Source organism: Dendropsophus ebraccatus, chromosome 1 (genome assembly GCF_027789765.1).
Source record: "Dendropsophus ebraccatus isolate aDenEbr1 chromosome 1, aDenEbr1.pat, whole genome shotgun sequence".
In the NCBI taxonomy this organism is placed as follows: Eukaryota; Metazoa; Chordata; class Amphibia; order Anura; family Hylidae; genus Dendropsophus; species Dendropsophus ebraccatus.
Window position 1 is genome coordinate 20554913 of NC_091454.1, and position 23037 is coordinate 20577949.

General features: G+C 42.5%; 1 protein-coding gene across 1 annotated transcript; it reads right to left on the reverse strand.

Annotated features, from left to right (window-relative positions):
- Positions 1-2404: 2404 nt before the first annotated feature.
- On the reverse strand, positions 2405-21435 carry ADRA1B (adrenoceptor alpha 1B). The gene is made up of 2 exons (XM_069953201.1): positions 20278-21435; positions 2405-3251 (listed from the first exon to the last, which is right to left on the reverse strand). The coding sequence occupies exons 1-2, from the start codon at positions 21221-21223 to the stop codon at positions 2779-2781; spliced, it is 1419 nt and encodes a 472-aa protein (XP_069809302.1). The 5' UTR covers positions 21224-21435; the 3' UTR covers positions 2405-2778.
- Between the last annotated feature and the right edge of the window lie 1602 nt (positions 21436-23037).

The following is a 23037-nucleotide window of genomic DNA, read 5'->3' on the forward strand; positions in this document are numbered from 1 at the left end:
ACATGATGGGAGTTGTAGTTTTGCAACAGCTGGAGAGCCAAGGATCTCTACCCCTGTATTATGGGATATCTGAACGTTGTAGAAGGGGGGAGGGTACCTCTATATGAATGACTCTAGAATATGAAGGGGTCCAGCTCCATTTTAGTGTTGCACCTTCTATCTCGTCATTGGTGGGGGTGCCAGTCCATAGTAATAACATATCCTAGGTCCTATAATGTGACACTGCTCTGGTCAAGTTACCATAGTAACCAAAATTAGAGCCAGAATAGCTGCAAAGAGGGTGCCTGTCGCTGGAGGACTCAGTCTGTCCATGCACTACACTGACAGCTACTCATTTCAATGGGCATCAGGTAATGCTTTATGTCCCCTGCGGGGGCGCTGCTGGGAAATTGAATATATGCTGCTAGTTCCTTTCACCAGTGAGGTCAGCTTGACAAAAGCAGACAAGGGGTAAATGATAGTATAAGGCCAGAATATACCATCATTTTATAAATTAGTCACTTCCCCAACCAATCTAAAAATGCAGGGGAACTACGGCACATCTCCATTCATGTAAATGGGACAGGCTACAGGTGGCTACAATGCAGTGCAGGGGCTGCAGTGATAAGTAGGTGCTGTGATCCCTTCTTCTTGTATTGGTGGGGTCCCAAATTCATAAAATCTTAGGAAAATGCCACTTTATGATATGAGGATAGCCCTTTGCGTCTGACAGACTGCTTAAAAGGATATCAAGGCCTAGATAAACATGGTCGCTTTCTTCCAGAAACAGCACCTCTCCGGTTCTCAGTTGGGATATAGTATTGCAGTTTAGTTCCATTAACGTGAATGGAGCTGAATTGTAATACTACATACATCCTGAGGACGGGGGTGGCGCTGTTTTTGCAAGAAAGTAGCAGTGTTCTATCTAATCCTGGATAACCCCTTTAATGCTCTTTTATATCACATAGATATAGGTGAAGACATCAACTGATCTGTGTTTAGCCCAAGCCAATTTGTATCTTAAGGGGTTGTCCACTTTATAGTAAAATAGTTTAGTGTACAGTCTTAGTAAGTGTCCCCACTGTATATACTGACAGCAGCTCCCTGTGTACCTCATAGAGCTAATATCAGACTCCCCTCCTCCAGGCTGTGCTGTCCTGCTCTGTGGTGAGTCTGTCCATAAGATGGCCAATATGGAGGAGCATGTGATCATGTCCCGCCCACTGTGTCTTCCATAGGCATATACAGGCTAAGTGGTGGACACTTGGGGGCGGGGCATGGTCACATGCTCCTCAATGTCAGCCATCTTATGGACAGACTCACCACAGAGCAGGACAGCACAGGGAGATGCTGTCAGTATATACAGTGGGGACACTAACTAAGACTGTACACCAAACTATTTTACTATAAAGTGGCCAACCCCTTTAGCTCTATGAGGTACACCACAGGGAGCTGCTGTCAGTATATACAGTGAGTAGTTACTAATACAGTACACTAATGATTTTTACTATAAAGTGGCCAACCCCTTTACGTAATAAAAGATGAGCCGAGAGCTTTGGCAACACTTAAACTTTCTTAATATCGTCTGTAAAAATTTGATTTCTGTAAAAATAAATTTCCAAACAGACTTTAATTTTTCATAGTTTAAATGGGCTGCTTTTCCCCAAAAACAGCAATCCTGCAGGATCCCTGTGGTATTGCAGCTCCTTCCTATTCACTTTTATAAAGCTACCTTGGAATACAGGGTATGACCCTTACACAGAGATATCTGGCTATCCCGTGTTTTGAGACTCGCAACCGAGGCTCCACGGACTCCTGTTTTGCATATGACCCTTACACAGGCACTCCGCTGCTTTTGGAAGATATCATGGGACATTGATGGCGACTCTTATACATACAGCGTTATTAGGAATTAAAGAGACTCTGTACCCAAAATCTGACTCCCCCAAACCACTTGTACCTTCAGATAGCTGCTTTTAATCCAAGATCTGTCCTTGGGTCCGTTCAGCAGGTGATGCAGTTATTGTAGCCCCGTGCTAAACGGGAGTATCTGTGCCCTAACTTTGCACCACCCCTCCATCCCTCCCCCACCCTCCTCATCATTAGGAATGCCCCAGGCAGATTGTCTCCTATTCCCCACCTGTGTCAGCACGTCACATGGGCTGGATTGTTAATCACCTGTGCAATGTTCAGCATGGAGAAAATGTTTCAGTGGCATTCCTAATGATGAAGAGGGTGGGGAGGAGGGGCAGAGGGGTGGTGCAAATTAGGGCACAGATACTCCCGTTTGGCACGGGGCTACAAGTTTAAAAGTTGTTTTTTTAGGACAATAACTGCACCACCTGCCAAACGGACCCCAGAACAGATCTTGGATTAAAAGCAGCTATCTGAAGGTACAAGTGGTTGGGGGGGGGGGGGTCAGATTGTGGGTACAGAGTCACTTTAAGCGTAGCTGAGCATCAGTCTCTTCATTGTGATGTTACCTGAAACGTGAATGAACCACCTTAAAAATCTTATCACACATATAGAAGGTTACCACAGTGTACATAGATCGGAGACAAAGCAGCTTAGTCCATCATAAGGAACACAAGATGGCGCCTACTGCTGGTCATAAGTTGTACTGCACAAAGAAAAACAAAATCTTGGCTCCTTTTTTCTCTTCTTGCACCTCTGTCCTGCTGTTTTATACCATTTGCCTTTCCCTTTCCGATCCCGGTATCACCCAACCTAATAGTTGTACCGATCAGTCCATAGATACAATATCTACAATGTATTGATGATCTATAGTCCTCCTAGATCTCAGGTAGCTTTGGAGCTGGTACCATAGCTGGATGGAGTTGGGTAAGTGAAGACATTGTTCGTTCTGCCCTGCTCCTTGTGCTCTCCCATGTGTCTCTGATCTGAGTCTACCGGAATATAGGAAGGTTTCCAGTCATGGACGCCGCTCTCCTTCCGAGGTCCCTTGTTCATATAGCCCGGGCTGGGAGGAACACACACTGTCCTTTGGCTGCCGTTCATAAAGTTCCTATCGTCCAAGGATTCCTTCCGGGACTGGGTGTAGGTGCTGCTACTCCGAGGCCGGAGCTGGGTTCTCCGGATCCCGGAATGTCTCCTGGTTCCCCATTGACACTTTAGGATACGGATGAAGGCCCGCTTAAATTCCTTACTAGAACAGGGGTAAATGATAGGATTTAGGCAGCTGTTGAAATAGCCGAGCCAGAAGATGACTTTTTGCACAGTCAATGGTGGCTCCAATTCTTTGAAGATTGAACCTGGAATAGAAGATAATAGTATTAGTTATTGTTCACGTATTGGCAGGGACTGCTCATAGAATCGTCCATCAATTTCTTTCAGATTAACTGGTGCCAGAAAGTGACAGAGATTTGTCCTTTACTTCTATATATAAAAAAAAAAATCTTAAGTCTTCCAGTACTTATCAGCTGCTGTATGCCCTGCAGGAAGTGGTGTATTCTTTCAAGTCTGGAGAACAGGAGAGGTTTTCTATGGGGATTTGCTTCTGCTCTGGACAGTTCCTGACGTGGACAGAGGTGGCAGCAGAGAGCATCGTGTGAGACTGGAGAGAATATGCAGTTATAAGTCATACATGGATAATGGGATGTGGAATATAGAGTAACCTTAAAGGGGGAATCCGGAGAAAAAGAAATGTTTCTAAATCAACTGGTGTAAGAAAGTTATACAGATTTGCAAATTACTTACTGCCGATGCAGGGTTGAAAAATGTTAAAGGGGTTATCCAGCGCTACAAAAACACGGCCACTTTGGCCCCACTCTTGTCTCCAGTTCAGGTGCGGTTTGCAATTAAGCTTCATTTACTTCAATGGAACTGAGTGACAAAACCCCACCCAATCCGGAGACAAGAGAGGGGGAAAAGTGGCCATGTTTTTGTAGCGCTGGATGACCCCTTTAACATTTTTCAACCCTTCATCTGCAGCATAAGAATCCATTTTGCAGTCCAATCCACCAGAGGGCGCTGCTGACAGCTCATTCTCTCAATCAGGCTCTCTGTTGGATCTGACTGAGATTCCGCAGTTTGCTATGTGATGGGATAAATGAAAACTAATGAAGCCAAATGGCTGAAAAGTTTTAATAAAACCTAATTACAAAACAGATTTTTTTTTAGCATTATATAAATTTCATGAAAAAATAATTGCCCCCCCCTCCTTCCCAAGGTGCTGAAATGTCGGTGTTCCTGATAACACAGCGGGATTAAAAGAGTATGCAGGATTGAGAACACAGCGGGTGGGAAAGCTTATTTTGTTCTGAAGTGTTTGTTGGCTGGAGAAAGAGAGAAGAGTAAAAATAACTGAGACACAACAGGTAGCAAATATGTGTACTCAAAGACAGATAGATAGATAGATAGATTAGGAGATAGGAGATAGATAGAAGATAGATAATAGATAGGAGATAGATAGATAGATAGATAGGAGATAGATAGGAGATAGATAGGAGATAGATAGATAGATATGAGATAGATAGATATGAGATAGATAGGAGATAGATAGATAGATAGATAGATAGATAGATAGATAGATAGATAGGAGATAGATAGATAGGAGCTAGATAGAAGATAGATAGGAGATAGATAGAAGATAGATAGATAGGAGATAGATAGGAGCTAGATAGAAGATAGATAGGAGATAGAAAGATAGATAGATAGGAGATAGATAGAAGATAGATAGATAGATGGATAGGAGATAGATAGATAGGAGATAGATAGATGGATAGGAGATAGATAGATAGATAGATAATAGATAGATAGGAGATAGATAGATAGATAGATAGATAGGAGATAGATAGATAATAGATAGATAGATAGATAGATAGATAGATAGGAGATAGATAGATAGATAGATACATAGATAGGAGATAGATAATAGGAGATAGCAATAGATAGATAGATAGATAGATAGGAGATAGATAGATAGATACATAGATAGGAGATAGATAATAGGAGATAGCAATAGATAGATAGATAGGAGATAGATAGATAGGAGATAGATAGATAGGAGATAGATACATAGATAGGAGATAGATAGATAGATAGATAGATAGATAGATAGATAGATAGATAGGAGATAGATAGATTGGGTAGGATTTATGTGGCACAGAATTGTCCTGCAGGATAAAGGTTTCACAAACAGCTGCTGTACTTTATGCTTTCCCTCTCTAGGTGGCGACGTTGCGACTCTCTTATGATGGACGTGGTGAGTCCATTCATCTGATATAAGGCGTCTGATTGCGGTTAAAAAAAAAAAAAACAGGATGATTTATAAAAATTCAGTCATTCCCTGATTCATGTAAAACAGGATTTTTTGGACATTCAGAGCACATGAGATAATGCCAGACTCGTGCTATGTGTAACAATTCCCATATTTGGAGATGTGATAGACTTGGGGTAAATTCACACGCAGCAGATTCCTTACAAACCTCTCTGCTCCATACGTATCAATGCGGTTGTTTTGGCAGCAAGAACATGGAATTCTGCAAACTTAACCCCTTCAGGACCGGACTAATTTTTGTTTTTGCGCTTTAGTTTTTTTCCTCCTTGTGCTTAAAAGGCCATAGCACTTGCATTTTTCCACCTAGAAACCCACATGAGCCCTTATTTTTTGCGCCACTAATTGTACTTTGCAATGACAGGCTGAATTTTTGCATAAAGTACACTGCGAAACCAGAAACAATAAAATGTGTGATGAAATTGAAAAAAGCATACATTTTTTTTTAAATTTGGGGAGTATTTGTATTTACATCGTTTGCCCTAGGGTAAAACTGACTTGTTATATATGTTTCTCAAGTTGTTACGATTACAACGATATGTAACTTGTGTAACTTTTATTTGATTTGATGGCTTTCAAAAAATTAAAACATTTTTTAATAAATTAATATTTCTTTAAAATCGCTCCATTCCCATGCTTATAACGCTTTTATCCTTTGGCCTATGGGGCTGTGTGAGGTGTCATTTTTTGCGCCATGATGTTTACTTTCTATCGGTACCTTGATTGCGCATATGTGACTCTTTGATCGCTTTTTATTAAATTTTTTCTGGATTTGATGCGACCAAAAATGCACAATTTTGCACTTTCAAATTTTTTTGCACTTACGCAATTTACCGTGAGAGATCGGGAATTAAATAAATTAATAGTTCGGGCGATTACGCACGCGGCGATAGCAAATATATTTATTTATTTTTATTTATAAAAGGGAGAAAGGAGGGTGATTCAAACTTTTATTAGGAAAGCAAATTTTTTTTATTAATAATTTTTTTTTACACACTTTATACTAGAAGCCCCCCTGGGGTTTGGGTTATTTCCCCCTGCGGTTAAGGTTTTTCTCCCTGGAGGACTTCTAGTATAAGTACACTGATTTCTCATTGAGATCTATGCAGTATAGATATACTGCATAGATCAATTAAATTCTATTGCTTTTGGCTGCTGCAGCCGAAAGCAATGGAGTGCCGAGCCGGAATCAGCGCCAGCATGACAGATGCGGGGATTGCTCCTCCGCGACCCACTAGACCGCCGCGCGACCCATGTCTGAACTCCCCCACCCGCATGAGGATGTACAGTCCCCCTCATGCGGGAAGGGGTTAAATTTTCATACTGTCAAGGAACATTTTGAAAATCTGCTGCCTGTGAATCCACCATGATGCCGGTTTCACATGTACAGGATCGCAGCTGATCACTGTAACATCTGTATCCAACATAAAAATGAGGTATTCTTGTCCATAGTCTTGAGTAAAAACCTTCCCAGGCAGCCCTATCTATCTCTATAGTTACAGACTACAAACATTGCGTAGTCTGATCTTTCAGTCATATTCCCACCCATCAGTCTGCAAGGTGGATACCTTAGGAACTGTAGGGACATATTCATTAAAGTCAGAACTGGATTTGTCACCTAATGATTGGTGCAAAGATGTTTTCCTCAAGCTTGCTCTCTTGTGCCACCTATATGCGGTAGCATCTGACACAGTGCTCTCTGCTGCCACCTCTGTCCGTGTCAGGAACTGTCCAGAGCAGGAAAGGTTTTCTAAGGGGATTTACTACTGCTCTGGACAGTTCCTGACATGGACAGAGGTGGCAGCAGAGAGCACTGTCTCAGACTTGAAAGAATATATTACTTCCTCCAGGACATACAGCAGCTGGTAAGTACTGGACAACTTGAGATTTTTAAATAGAATTAATTTACAGATCTATATATCTTTCCGACACCAGTTCATTGAGATTTTAAGGCTAAAATTTTACAGCCAACAAAATACAAGGTCCTTTTTTAAGCCATTTACTGCTCAAACATTTTATATAAAAAAAAATTGCATTTATTTGGACCATTTTTACCCCCAAAAATGGATGGTTTGCCAGTTGCATTCTGACATTTGCTGTAGAAATAAATATCTGATTCAAAACATTTGATGAATAAAGCTATTCTTTGCTTGATTATTATTATTTTTTTTATAGGGATCAGAAAAACATGGCCACTTTCTTCCAGAAACAGCACCTCCCCTGTCTTCAGTTTGGGTGGAGTTTTTCAGCTCAGGTCCATTGAAGTGAATGGAACTAAAGTGTAATACCACACACAACCTGAAGCCAAGGGGGCGTTGTTTTTTTTTCTAATCCTGGATAACCTAATGCTGAGTTTCCATTTTTTCCAAGCAGTTCTGCTCCCCGGTGGCCATCAGCAGCAGCCTGACTTCTGCTGACAGGTCCCATTGGCCAGTGATGTAAGAGTTAACACTTCTTCTCTGAAGCTGTGCCATCTCCTTAGTATGCTGGCACATGATTTCCCAAGTATCAGTACACTAGGATGGCAAACATTTACAGTTATTTTTGCCCGAGTAATGAATCACGGGAAAGTTTCATGTCACCTCCCGGCTTATTAAAATAAAGCCTTGGCCTGGATCTATCTCCGTCTATCTATCTCTCCGGGTCTGTTTATTTACTGAGCTGAAATCTGGACATTTGTAATGATGGCATTATAAGCCGCGAGGGATTAGTCACCAAATTAGACACATCCAGAATAATCTTAGTCTGGGGTGTGGCCGTGTGCCAGCTCTAACGCAACTGGCAACTTCTCCCATCAAGATGGATGATTGATCCCCGACCATATGGGATCTGTCAAAAATCTGACAGGTGATGTATGGAAGTTTGACTTAAGTCCCCTTCACACCCCCGTGGCCGTTTTTACGGTCAGGAAACACTGATCTGGAAGCCTTTCAGGAGTATTTGGGAGCCATCAGTAAAAATGGAGGAAGAAAAAAAAAAACATACTTACCGGCAGCAGTGCCCTCCTCCGGCTTTTACCTCTGTCTTCGGGCTTTTCGAGCACACGAGTGACAACACTTGTGCACTGCAATGCTGGGAAAGGAGGAGAGAGCGGCCTCTTGTGGTCGGAAAAATAATGGCCAGAAGAGTAACTGACAGGGTTGGGAGCCAATAGCTCCCGATCCTGTCAATAACAGCACTGCATTTAGGAGCCTGATTAGGTGTGAGTACGGTTTAAAGGGGTACGCCAGCGAAAATCTTTTTCTTTCAGATCAGCTGGTGTCAGAACGTTATATAGATTTGTAATTTACTTCTAATCTTAAGTAGAACTATAATAAGGAAAACTTATCAGCTCTTGGATGTCCAGCTGGAAGTTTTATTTTCAGTCTGACACAGTGCTCTCTGCTGCCACCTCTGTCCTAGACAGGAACTGTCCACAGCGGGAGAGGTTTTCAATGGGGATTTGCTGCTGCTCTGGACAGTTCCTGACATGGACAGAGGTGGCAGCAGAGAGCACTGTGTCAGACTGGAAAGAATACACCACTTCCTGCAGGATGTACAGCAGCTGATGAGTATGGGAAGATGAGATTTTTTAAATAGAAGTAAATTACAAATCTATATAACTTTCTGACACCAGTTGATTTGAAAGAAAACGTTTTTCTCTGGATAACTCCTTTAAGGTTGACAGCTTATACCTGACCTTAGATTTTAATTCTTGGTAGTAAATGGAGTTGTGCAGCAGTACTGACAGGAGCAGAGGTATCGCACAGGTTAGAGGTTAAAGGAATAAAATTATAAAACAAGAGGCTGAGGTGAGAACAGGCGCAGAGGTGCGGAGAACAGTGTGATTGTTACAGGGGTTATCCAGCGTTAGAAAAACATGGCCACTTTCTTCCACCATTCTTCTCTCCAGTTTGGGTACAGGTTTTGCAACAGTGAAGCGAATGCAGCTTAAAGCAAATGTACCATGAGTACATTCACTTTAAGTTTCGCACATGGATAGAATGGCGCCAGCATGGGTAAGCGGTGCCGCGGTCCTTTTTTTTTTTTGAACCGCGGCTCCAGCTTCCCCGCACCAGCGCCATTCTCGACGAGCAAGAGGTTAAGGGGGCTGTCACCTACATACATCCCGCTGCGAGTATGTACTCTCAATGAAAATGACCGGCAAGGGATCCGCAGCGGAATTTGCTGTGAATTTGTAGCGTGAAATCTGCTGCGGATCTGATGTGTGTGTTTTTACCCATGTACATGTGTGTAAGCTAAACAGGCTAGCTTCAAACCCAACCATCTGATGAGTACGGTGGCCTTTAGAGATGAGCGAACCGGGTTCGGGTTCGAGTAGATCTGAACCCGAACGTTCGGCATTTGATTAGCGGTGGCTGCTGAACTTGGATAAAGCTCTAAGGTTGTCTGGAAAACATGGATACAGCCAATGACTATATCCATGATTTCCACATAGCCCTAGGGCTTTATCCAAGTTCAGCAGCCACCGCTAATCAAATGCCGAACGTTCGGGTTCGGATGGACTCCAGCATGCTCCAGGTGCCCTCATCTCTAGTGGCCTTCTATATCTCCCCCAGCAAATGATACTGGCGGATCAGGCATGTTAGATTTTATTTGCCTGATCCTTTTGTTATCAGGTTATTCTACTATCCTATGTGTATGACCTATGGGTAAAGTTTACAACATGCACATAAACCTAAGTTCTTCATCCTTCTCCTGTAAGGGTATGTTCACACTGTGGAATACGTGCAGAGACTTCAGGCGGATTCCGCCGGGTGGCCTCTGCTTGAAGTTCCAAGACTCAAAGAATTGACATGTTGGACGGCGAAATCCGTCTGGAAATATTTTTGAGTCTATGTGACTTGTGGAACTTGAAGTTGAGGTGGAATCTGTCTCGGCATGTATTCCGCAGTTTGAACGTCCCCTAACGTTAACAAACAAGGATCTGATGAATGAACCAGAAGATGGTGGAAATGAGTATCAAATACAAAATCATGTCCTAGGTAATAGGCTGAATCCCGGAATCCCAGGTGATATTCGGGCTGTCTCCTCCTTCCCCACGGATCGGGAAGGCATCGGGAATCAAATGCGGAAGGTTCGACAAGGTTCGAGTTCTATAGAACATAAGAGTTTCCGATGTTCGATCATCTCTAGTTCCGGCTAGAGTGGTGGTAACATGCACCAGGATGGGACTACTTAAGGTACGTAATGGCTTCCCTCTCTCCATGTCCACCTTCAGCTTCAAACCGTACTTATACAGCGCCCATAGCAGCCGTTCCTAACAATCCTGGCCGTCTAGCACGTAGTGGGAGAACAAAATTGAACCCAGTGGACAATCTATTTTACACATTGACACAGTGTTCCCTGCTGTCAGTAATTGAGTAAAATGATTGAACTGCGTGGGAGTCGATTAAAAAGAATTCTTTGGAGATAAATAGGTTAGACGGAGACAAGAAAGTAAAGTTAAAGGGCATTTGTGGTATATCCGCAGGATGAGACAGCTGGGGATCCGGCGCCTTTGTAAAAAACAATCTATATTTTGCGTGGACAGTGTCACAGGGTCGGCTGTGGGACCAGGGGCGTAACCGGATTCATGGGACCCCATAGCAAAAAAAAATGTATGTATACTTCTTTGCTTTTTGGCCCCTTGAATCCTAATACATACTCACCTGGCTCGGCGCAGTCCCCTGGCGTTCTTTATGAAGATGAGAGACAGGCAGGACAGGATGCCAATGGCTTCTTGCTCAGTCAGAGTGCTGCAGCATTTAACTGTGAGTGTTCATCACAAACTCTGACAGGTAAAGGGCCAGATGCCAGCAGGGGATTGCTGGGCCCCGTAGCATTGGCGTGGTCTGCCTTTATGGTTGCTACCCCACTGTCTGTGACACTGTCTGCACCGGCCACCGCTGTGTCTTCTGACCACCTCCAAAAACGGAGCAAAGCTAAAGGTATCTATGCAATGCTTGCTTATTAGGGAACTGGAAACTGGCAGCAATGATTTATGCATATCCATGCTGTTAGTTTCCCTTTAAAGAGGTTTTCCAGACAAGTGTAACAGTTAAAGGATACGTCCTGTGAAATTGGGAGAAAACCAGTGGGGTGTAGGAACATAATAACCAAAGAATTTTTGCTCGTCCCCATGCCCCGTAGCGCCATTTTCATGTCTCGTTGACAGCCACCGGCCACTTGCAGCTCTTCCAGCTGCAACATTACAAACCCGGGTAATCTATTGCCAACTCAGGTTCGTAATGTTGCAGCTGGAAGAGCCGGGTATGTGACGTACCCGGATTCTAGGCGGAAATACAGAGACATGAGATTTATCAAACGGGTGTAAAGTAGAATTGGCCCAGTTGCCCCTAGCAACCAATCAGATTCCACCTTTCATTTTCCAAAGAGTCTGTGAGGAATGAAAAGTGGAATCTGATTGGTTGCTAGGGGCAACTGGGCCAATTCTACTTTACACCAGTTTGATAAATCTCCCTCTATGTCTTCCTGTGCAATAACAAAAAACTAACGCCGCCATACTCACCTCCCATGCTCCCTCCCTGCTTCCACTGTCAATTTTTCCTCTTTCAACTAACTGTGCTACCCCTTCTAGCCAACTTCCGTCGCAGATCAACGGAAGAAACCAGAACAGGAGCACGGCAGGAACTGAAAGATCTCACGGTGGGAGTAGGGGGTAAGTAAGTAAAAGGTTAACAGGAAAATTAAAATTGGTTAACAGGAACATTAAAAGGTTAACAGGAACATTAAAATTGCACATATTAACCTTTATATGGACAGGTTGGCATGGTGACACTGAGCCCAACGGTGTACTCAGCTTTCAAATCAGTATTGCCGATTCGGAGATATGGTCCAAAAATGTTATGTGCAAATTAGCTTCTTTGGTGCACTTGAGGTGCCCCCTGTGGCACACTGCAGATGTTGGGACCGCATTTGGTGCACCGAACAAGCCAATTTGTATATAAGGTTTTTGGCCCATAGGTCCGGAACGGTGACACTGATTTCAAAACCGAGGACATCATTGTACTCAGTGTCACTGTTACTGCTAGATTCCCTTTGCATGTTGCTTGGAAAGCCCCTTTAAGTCTTGCTAAACTTTGGTATCTGCCATGTAATTGTCACTTCAAGGGTACATTCAGAACGGATGCATATGCGGCAGACTTGTGACACTTGGGGTACAGACTTCTGCAGCACACTACAATATGATACACGCGTCAGCATGTACCTTCACTTGGTGTTCAATCCAACTCATTGCTGGAATTGGGCTCTATACACTTACATAATGGAGCCCGTCTCCTGCAATGAGAGGATCCATGATGATTGCAGCAGCTGGCAATCTAATATGGATAGATAGCAGACTAATATGTAGCTGTAGCGATCCAAGCAGGACAAGGACCATGGATTCCCTCTTAGGACAGGCGCAGGTGTGGAGATTGCAATGCAATTGTATATACCATAAGTATTAGATATCACGCTGCGAGTATCTTCACTTAGTGGTGAGTTTATTTGCAACGCGTTTCAGCCGATCTTTTTGTCATAAGCATAAACTTTAATGACAATGAAGCTCCCTTTAAATGTTACAGATCTAAAAGAAAGCTGATCACTTCCAGGGTACCCGGTACAAAGGAACGGCACTATAAGTCCCATAATGCAACATCAATATACTAAAAAATAACTGTGTAGCTATTTTCAAATAACATTATTAAAGTAAATAACATATAGCAGAGCTAAAACATGTTTGTGTTATGTTTTGTTATGTCTGTTACCCGGTTAAGTGTGTTGTGAAGTGTGACTGAAGTGGAGATCGGGACCGCAGCGAATTGCTAGATGGCGTCAGCTCCAGCCGAGGTGCTCACGTCCTGCTTTGAGGGGGTATAGTGTGGTGTCCCACCACGGGTGTTTCTTCTCTGAACACCCCTCGCAAAAGCCTGGTAACGCCTGGTAAAGTGGTAATGAAGTCATGTATAAGTTTTGCCACTAGATGTCAATAGAATGTATATTCATGTATATATGTTGCACAGCTGTAGTCACAAAAGGGTTACGGTTTCTGTACCACCTGGTCTGTACTAGCCTATGAGAGCGGCTGTTCTTTCCTCACGTATCTCTGCTCTCCTCTCTTCTGTGCACTCTGTGCTTTCACGACACCTAGGGTACACAGTAGTCTAGAGTAGTCTGGAGTGTGGTAGTAGACAGACACGCATGGAGAACACAGAGACTTTCTTTCTTATCCTCAAGATGCGGTGCTAAACACCTAAAGAAAGGACAAGCCAGGGATCACCCCAACCCAGTGCAGATGACACCGGATAACTTCGGACACTTAGCTCAACTCAGGTATCTAGGACTGGGGCTTGTGTCACCCTGTTAGGACGGGTAACCCGACACTGCAGGGCAAAAGGTGGTATAGCGACAAAGGTCGAAACACAGGCACAAGTATTCTTCTTCTACTTCTTCTAAAGTTCCAACAGAGTACATTAGTAAATTGAGTTGGGACTCTCACAACATCCTCCTCTCCACTCCTCTGAACTCTTCTCAGCACGAAACCAAATCAGCACTGCTACTCTACGCTCTACCTCAACAACTCTCAGTACAGATCTAGTGAAGTCAAGTCTGTATCAGTCAAGTATTATTCATCTGTATCACAGAAGATTTATAAGTAAAAAGAAAAGTTTCTTTATTCTCCTGGGACTCAGTGATTATTGCACATGCACCTACACACAAGCTACACCGTCCTTGGGTCATCTCCCCTTTCTGTGGGTGGCGGTACCGACAATCCGGTTGGGTCACCACCGTGATAAGCGCCCAAGGGACCCATCACAACCCAGCAGGTCACCGACCATTGAGGAAAAGTAAAGCCAGCCACAAAAACTAAAAGCAGGTGTACCATCACACCTGTGTGCTGAGTTAGCACTGGCATCACGGCAACCTCCTAACCAGCTGAACTATATTCCACCGACCAACCACCATAGTAGTGGCGTCACACAGTACCATCTAGCAAGTGACCGGTCGCAGTTGCTGCAACACAACACAGCGAGCGGCTACCACAATAGGAGCGGTCAAACCAACTGGGCTGTACGCTGCGCATCCCCTATAGCAAGGAGCCTGCGCTAAGTGGTCAGGACCGTATAGACATCGCTCGTGTGTATGTGGTAGATTTTGCATAATATACATTGCATAATACATTACATATCATGTGACCTCTTGGTCATAGGGATTTAGGGGGAGATTTATCAAACATGGTGTAAAGTGAAACAGGCGCAGTTGCCCCTAGCAACCAATCAGATTCCACCTTTCATTCTTCACAGACTCTTTGGAAAATAAAAGGTGGAATCTGATTGGTTGCTAGGGGCAACTGAGCCAGTTTCACTTTACACCATGTTTGATAAATCTCCCCCTTATACATAATCACTAGCAGGAGCATGTTTGCATGGTCTGAAATATATGTGTAGATAAAATTAAATAAGTTAAAGTTTCTTCATGGTCTAAAGAGGAATTAGATTAAATAGACATCATGGAGTATAGAAAAATGCTAAATTCATTAAAAAAAACATTATTTCTTTTTATTATAATATAATATATTATTTCTTAGTATACTGATGTTGCATTATGGGACTTATACTGCCATTCCTTTGTACCGGGTAACCCGGAAGTGATAAAGGCCATCTTGATATAGAGATCGTCTGAAACACGTTGCAAATAAACTCACCACTAAGTGAAGATACTTGTAGCGTGATATCTGATACATATGATATATACCGTATTTTTACTTTTACTTTTTTACTTTTTAACCCCGAAAAATCTTGTCAGAATTCGGGGGTCGTCTTATACGCCAGGTATGGTCGCCCCATACGGTGGGGGGGCTCAAAAATGGCCACATCCCCACCGTATGAGGCGACCATTTAAAAAAAACAAACAGTTGACTAACCCGGGTCCGTTCCCGGCCTCCGCACATCTTCTTCTCCGCTCCCGTTCGCCGGCGCAGGCAGTGTGACGTACACTGGCTGCGGCGGGGATGCCCGAAGCCCAATTAGATGCTCGGCTGCCCGGTAGAGCTTCGGGCATCCCCGGCACAGCCAGTGTACGTCACACTGCCTGCGCCGGGGAACGGGAGCGGAGAAGAAGACGCTCGGAGGCCAGGAACGGGCCTGGGTGTGTTTTGTTATTTTATTCACTTAGCTGCAGATAACTCCAGCCTGACCGTAGCAGCGCTGCGGTCAGGCAGGGGTTAACATTTCTCCGGTGTAGAAGGCGAATCCCTGACAATCTGATTGAAAGTCAGGGGTCGTCTTATACGCCCAGTCGCCTTATTCGCCCGAAAATACGGTACACGCTGAATACCCTTGCAATCTCCACACCTGCGCCTGTCCTAAGAGGGAATCCCTGATCCTGGTCCTCCTCGGATCGCTACTGCTACCTTCAGAATCTGGGAAGACCCACAAGTAGTGTTTTCAAGAGATATTTCAATATAAATGTAAAGGGGTGATAAAAATAAATAAATAAATTAAAGAATACTCACCTGCTCAAAGCTCCTTCCTGGTTCTCTGTAGGTAGTCCCACTCAGCCACTCACTGGCTGAGGCAGGTCACTTGCTGTGGTCAGTGACTGGCTGAGTGGGCAGTTTCATGCGGGGTCTAAGTGTCATAGGAACCAGGGAGCAGCGGTGAACAGTGGGAAATAGGGGGAGTTGAGTATGCTTTTCTTTTTTTATTTTAGCACCCTGGCTCACTTAATATTTTTTATTCTAGGTTTTAAATAGGTTGTAGGTATAATTCAGCTGCCAAACTATCACAATGTGTGCAACTTAATCCATTCCACTGACTATTCCGCCAATCCCAACCATTGAAGTAAAGTTGTCCAAACAATTTCAATAACAATTAATTGGCTTCTCTATATACACGAACATTCAGCACGGCCGAATGTTCGTGTGTTTGCTATGGAAAGGGGTAAGCAGTAGCGAGACAGCTCTGGCACCAGCTTATCCCTCTGAGAACAATAGGATGAGGCATTGAAAATCTATTAAACTCAACCTCTATCAGTGGTGAGTCAGGAGACTTCCATACACCTTAAACTTTCAGACCAATTGTGGTGGCTTTGGCTGACTTTGGTATAAGATGTACAGGCACCTTAAAGGGAATCCGTCACCATGAAAATGCTACCTAAGCTATCAGCATCCTGTTATAGAGCAGAAGGAGCTGAGCAGATTGATATATATTTTTATGGGAAAAAATTCAGTATAACTTATAATTTATTAGTTGAAATCTCCTATGTTCCTATGCTAAAGAGTCCAGTCCATTGAGTGACACTGCTTACTGGACTCCATAACACAGAATGAACAAGGATTTCAATTAACAAGTTACAAGTTATACAGAATCTTTTCCTACCATGAGATATATTAATCTGCTCAGCTCTTCCTGCTCTATAACATGATGCTGATAGATTAGGTAGCATTGTCTTGGTGACAGGTTCCCTTTAAGTTTGGCACTCAGCAACCATCAATAAGAGTGATCCTGAGCCAGTGGCTTATGACTCCAATGCTGAGTGGCTTTTCATCATGACCATATACTCTGGAAATTCACATTCTTACAGTCATATACTATCCATCAAACAGGGCCAGTTTGGATGATATAATACAAGCAAACATTTGTTTCTCTACATCTATCTATCTATCTATCTATCTATCTATCTATCATCTATCTATCTATCTATCTATCTATCTATCTATCTATCTCCTATCTATCTATCTATCATCTATCTATCTATCTATCTATCTATCTATCTATCTATCTATCTCCTATCTATCTATCTATCTATCTATCTATCTATCTATCTATCTATCTCCTATCTATCTATCTATCTATCTATCTATCTATCTATCTATCTATCTCCTATCTATCTATCTCCTATCTATCTATCTCCTATCTATCTATCTATCTATCTATCTATCTCCTATCTATCTATCTCCTATCTATCTATCTATCTATCTATCTATCTATCTATCTATCTATCTATCTATCTATCTATTTATCTATCTATCTATCTATCTCCTATCTATCTATCTCCTATCTATCTATCTCCTATCTATCTATCTATCTATCTATCTATCTATCTATCTATCTATTTATCTATCTATCTATCTATCTCCTATCTATCTATCTCCTATCTATCTATCTCCTATCTATCTATCTATCTATCTATCTATCTATCTATCTATCTATCTATCTATTTATCTATCTATCTATCTATCTCCTATCTATCTATCTCCTATCTATCTATCTCCTATCTATCTATCTATCTATCTATCTATCTATCTATCTATCTATCTATCTATCTATCACCTTCATATATAAGTATAATGTGGCTCGCTATCTTTACTCCCAAGTTGTATATGCCTCCCATGGTACAAAACGTTGGGGGTCCCAAGATCTGAGTAAACTACCACTCTCAGCATATGCTAACCACCAGGATTCTGTTCAGAATTTAAAGGGGTATTCTCATCTAATAAACCAGTAACATTGTTAGGGGTTAAAACCTAAGAATGATGGGGGTCCCAGATATGACATAGGGCAAGAGGGATGCGGCCATCATCATCATATCATATCCATGAAAAAAAAAAAGTATCGCTTTGATCCATTTTTCCATTGACTTCCATTATAAAAAAACTAATCAAAACATAACATACACAAAAACACACACCCGTTTTTTTTTGTGTTTGTTTTATAATGGAAGTCAATGGAAAAACGGATCAAAATGAATGCAAAAACGGATTACAAAACCATAGTGCGAACCCAGCCTAAGTAGTTGCAGCTGTTAGGATATACATGCTAGAGATTCTCCTGACACATATGGTGACTTCCTATATGTATCCTTGTCTACACTAAATATTTAGTCGATTGCAACAAATCTCCGTGTGAATACGGCCTTATACATGAGTAATGTGTTTGTCACCATATCGATATATCTCTGTACGGCACAGACACAGTGTCACAACGCCGTCCCGGATCTCTGCATCAGAAAGCATGGGTCACCCCGTCCTACGTCCTCCCATGAGCCACTACCTTTATTTGGTAAATACGAGAAACTATGTGCCAACTGTGTGTCAAGGGTTAAATATGGATGAGAAGGGCATTTATCCCTTTAAGTCAATGCAAAGGTCGGTCAATCATTAGTCTATTGCAGCCACTTCTATATTTCTTTTATATCTATCTATCTATCTATCTATCTATCTATCTATCTATCTATCTATCTCCTATCTATCTATCTATCTATCTATCTATCTCCTATCTATCTATCTATCTATCTATCTATCTATCTATCTATCTATCTATCTATCTCCTATCTATCTATCTATCTATCTATCTATCTATCTCCTATCTATCTATCTATCTATCTCCTATCTATCTATTTATCTATCTATCTATCTATCTATCTATCTATCTATCTATCTATCTATCTCCTATCTATCTATCTCCTATCTATCTATCTATCTCCTATCTATCTATCTATCTCCTATCTATCTATCTCCTATCTATCTATTATCTATCTATCTCATATCTATCTATCTATCTATCTATTATCTATCTATCTATCTCCTATCTATCTATCTATCTATCTATTTATCTATCTATCTATCTCCTATCTATTATCTATCTATCTATCTATCTATCTATCTATCTATCTCCTATCTATCTATTTATCTATCTATCTATCTCCTATCTATTATCTATCTATCTATCTATCTATCTATCTCCTATCTATCTATCTATCTATCTATCTATCTATCTATCTATCTATCTCCTATCTATCTATCTATCTATCTATCTATCTATCTATCTATCTCCTATCTATTATCTATCTATTATCTATCTATATTAACAGAACAGAACCCTGCAATTCCTTAAAGGAAGTTTCCAGTTTTATGTAAAGAAGCTCTACAAGTTTTCTTCTATGCTTTGTCTTTATATTCTTTACAATGTTAAAGGGGTACTCCAACGTAAATCTTTTTCTTTTAAATCGACACGTTTTAGAAAGTTATATATATTTGTCATTTACTTCTATTTAAAAATCTTGAGTCTTCCCATACCTATCAGCTGCTGTATGTCCTGCAGGAAGTGGTGTGTTCTTTCCAGTCTGACACAGTGCTCTCTGCTGCCACCTCTGTCCATGTCAGGAAGTGTCCAGAGCAGGAGAGGTTTTCTATGGGGATTTGCTACTTCTCTGGACAGTTCCTGACATGGACAGAGGTGGCAGCAGAGAGCACTGTGTCAGAATGGAAAGTATACACCACTTCCTGCAGAACATGCAGCAGCTGATATGTACTGATTTTTTGTAGAAGTAAATTACAAATCTCTTGCACTTTCTGATTGATTTAAAAGATTTTATTTCCTCTCAAATTATATACCAACATCCTGGCGTTGGTTTTTAAATGTAGCCGAGAGGCATTAGTGTCAGCCATAGGTGTGACGTGCAGAGCTCCTTTCTCTCCTTGTCCCTATTTCCTCTTGAGTACCCCTTTAAGAATAACATAAAGCCCCTTTAACATGATTTCTCAAAATCTTAGAAGACTACTCTCATCATCTTACACTACTACTACTACTAGTAGCTGTATAGGATATAGTGTATATATACTGTATAATATGTATAATATAGCTATATATACACACACCAGTCAGACCACTGCTTTTAGAACAGAGTGATAGTCGGTATCCTTGACGACGAGTATAAAAGTACAAGTATAACTTAAAATGGAAATACCCCTTTAAGACTACCACTAATCTACAAGTGAATCTTGTATTGTCCCGGAAGATTTCCTCAATAGCTTTGATGAATTGGTTGTCACAACGTCCTTGAAGGAAGTTCCAAATGGCGTCTTGCCTTCTTAGAAAACACTTGAGGTCAATTATTACATAGGAGATGATTTGACCCCCTTGAATGGAGTATTTGACCCGCTTGGACGCCTCTAAGAAACGCCTTTAAGAAACTTTTCGAAACTTTTCGAAATCAAGTAACAAGCGAGAACTTACCCAAAGGCAAAGCTGTGAAGAATGGAAGCCAACATAAGATGAACAAGCCCACCACGATCCCCAAGGTCTTGGCCGCCTTCTTCTCCCTGGAGAACTTGAGGAGCCTGACGGATAAGGAGCTGCGAGGCTGTTGGTTCTTGCTCTTGCTGTTTGGAGATCCATCATTCATGTTCCTACAATGGATTCTCAGGGTCAGCTCCTTGGAGTCCATGCTTTCCTTCATGACCCCGGCTTCCAAGTTCTTGGTGATCCTCTTGGCCACCACGTAGACTCTGCAATACATCACCAGGATGACAATCAAGGGGATATAGAAGGAAGTCAAAGAGGAGAAGATGGCATAGAAAGGTTCGGTGGTGATATCACACACGGCCTCGTCCGTCACCGTCTGCTGCTTCCAACCCAACAGTGGTCCAATGGAGATCACAATGGACAACATCCAGACCCCCAGTAGAGCCAGGAGGACCCTCTTCCTGGTCACTATGGTGGGATACTGAAGAGAGTAACGCACCCCAATGTACCTGTCTATAGAAATGGCGCAAAGGCTGAAAATGGAGGCCGTACAACACAGGACATCCATGGCCGCCCAGATGTCACAAAATATCCTCCCAAAGACCCAGTAGTCGGCGATCTCAAGGGTGGCGGAGAAGGGGAGCACGGTGGAGCTCAGAAACAGGTCAGCAATGGCCAGGTTGACTATCAGGTAGTTGGTTGGGATCCGCAGCTGCCTGTTGGTGACCACAGAGATGATGACCATGATGTTACCCACGATGGCCACGCTGATGAAGGCTCCAAGAGTGAATCCAAGGGTTATCGCCCTGGTGAGGTCTATGGGCGCTGTCCCATTGGTGTCAGTATGGTTGGTAGATAGGGAACTTCTATTGCTCCATGATAAAGTCTCAGATAGAGATGAGTTCTCCTCTCTTGGCATCTCCAAGAGGTCTGCCATAGCTGGGTACTCAGAAGAAGGCAAGTGCCACCTTAAAGGGATACTGGAGTAGCTCTAGGCATGGTCAGAAAGACAGGTCCAACTTGTGAGGAGTCTTCTATGTCCTGTGCAGGGCTGCACATGTGTAAGCCAGGGATGGAGAGGCTGGAGGCTGGGGGGCAGGGAGGCTGAGCTGTAGCTGGGATGACATGCTGCTCCTCTAACTGCACGTCTCTCCGAGCTGCAGAAACCTCGCTTATAGCAGCTGCCTCTCTGTGTGGAGGAGGGACATCACTGCCAATGGGAGATTCTGCCGAGCGGCCGCCAGGGGGCGCTGCCAGTCACTGAAATAGTCATTGGGTGAATGCAGGGAAGGACAGTGACGGGAGGAGGGGGGGTCTGCTGCCTGCCCCGGGGGCAACTAGTGCACAGCATAGACTGAGGGCAACTGAGGAGTGTCAGTGCTGGGGAGGAAGGGGAATAATGTGGATGTCATGTAGAATGAATTGTCTCTATAGTGATAGCTGTGATAGATAGATAGATAGATAGATAGATAGATAGATAGATAGTGTCTTGTTTTGGAATGCTGCAATAAATCACTTACTTTTTTCACCGTTTAACCCCGTGAGTGCCGTGGATCATCTATTTGCTATTTAGGAACGATCTGTGGTCAGGATCCAGGACCGCTGGCACCCGAACATTTTTGAGCAGTGCTGCTTAGATTTTCTGTTACATAGATAGATAGATAGATAGATAGATAGATAGATATGGATGGATAGATAGATAGATAGATAGATAGATAGATAATAGAAGATAGATAGGAGATAGACAGATAGATAGACAGATAATAGAAAGATAGATAGATAATAGATAGATAAGAGATGTAAGTGGTAGACTTAAAGGGGTTATCCAGCATGGCCACTTTTCCCCCTTTCTTGTCTCCAGATTGGGTGGGGTTTCAAACTCAGTTCCATTGAAGTAAATGGAGCTTAATTGCAAACCACACCTGATCTGGAGACAAGAGAGGGGGGAAAGGGGCCATGTTTTTGTAGCGCTGGATAAACCCTTTAATATTTCAAGCTAAACACATATAATACACAGTAGACTTCCTTTTTTCTAATGGGTCATATGGGCATCATACTGTATGTGGACATGTCGCCTTTTAATCAGAAGAACATGAGACACCTTGGATATAACAGTAATGTTCACCTTATTCTCATGCGAGGTCAATGAGGACGAGGCCCTGATTTGCAGGGATTATTAATCCTCGGAGGCGAATTCCTGTGGTAACACAGACATCCCATTGCAGGGACTTTTTTTGCTGGAAGCTTCGATATTCATAAATAAGCTACTGTACGAAAATTCCAGCACTACCGTAATATGTGATTACCTATAATTATAGACGCGTCGGCCATCTTGGTTCCCGGAAGTCTCCGGAATGTGTGTAGCCGAGGTCGAGGAGGAGAATATTTGCTGCTATTATATGCGGATCAGCAGGATTATTGTAATCTAAATTGTTATGTAAATTCCTATGGATCGACTCTCATAAATGTGACCGTAAATTATCCCATAGATACTCAATTATCGCCGTGGTGAAAGGATGAGGTCAATTGACCAGGAAGGATGTCGGGTCAATGGATTCAATGTTGGCTTAAATCTTCATAATTGGTATTATAGCTCAGGACGATGACCCTATCCATCTGCGTGAATGGGATTTCAGCCGATACATCTGTCAATGATATTGCCGATGCCGGTCGTACGTGATACATGTCATGGAGGCAGAGGTTTTATTGGGGTTTTGGGGGTTATAATTTGTTACTACTTCATATTATTGG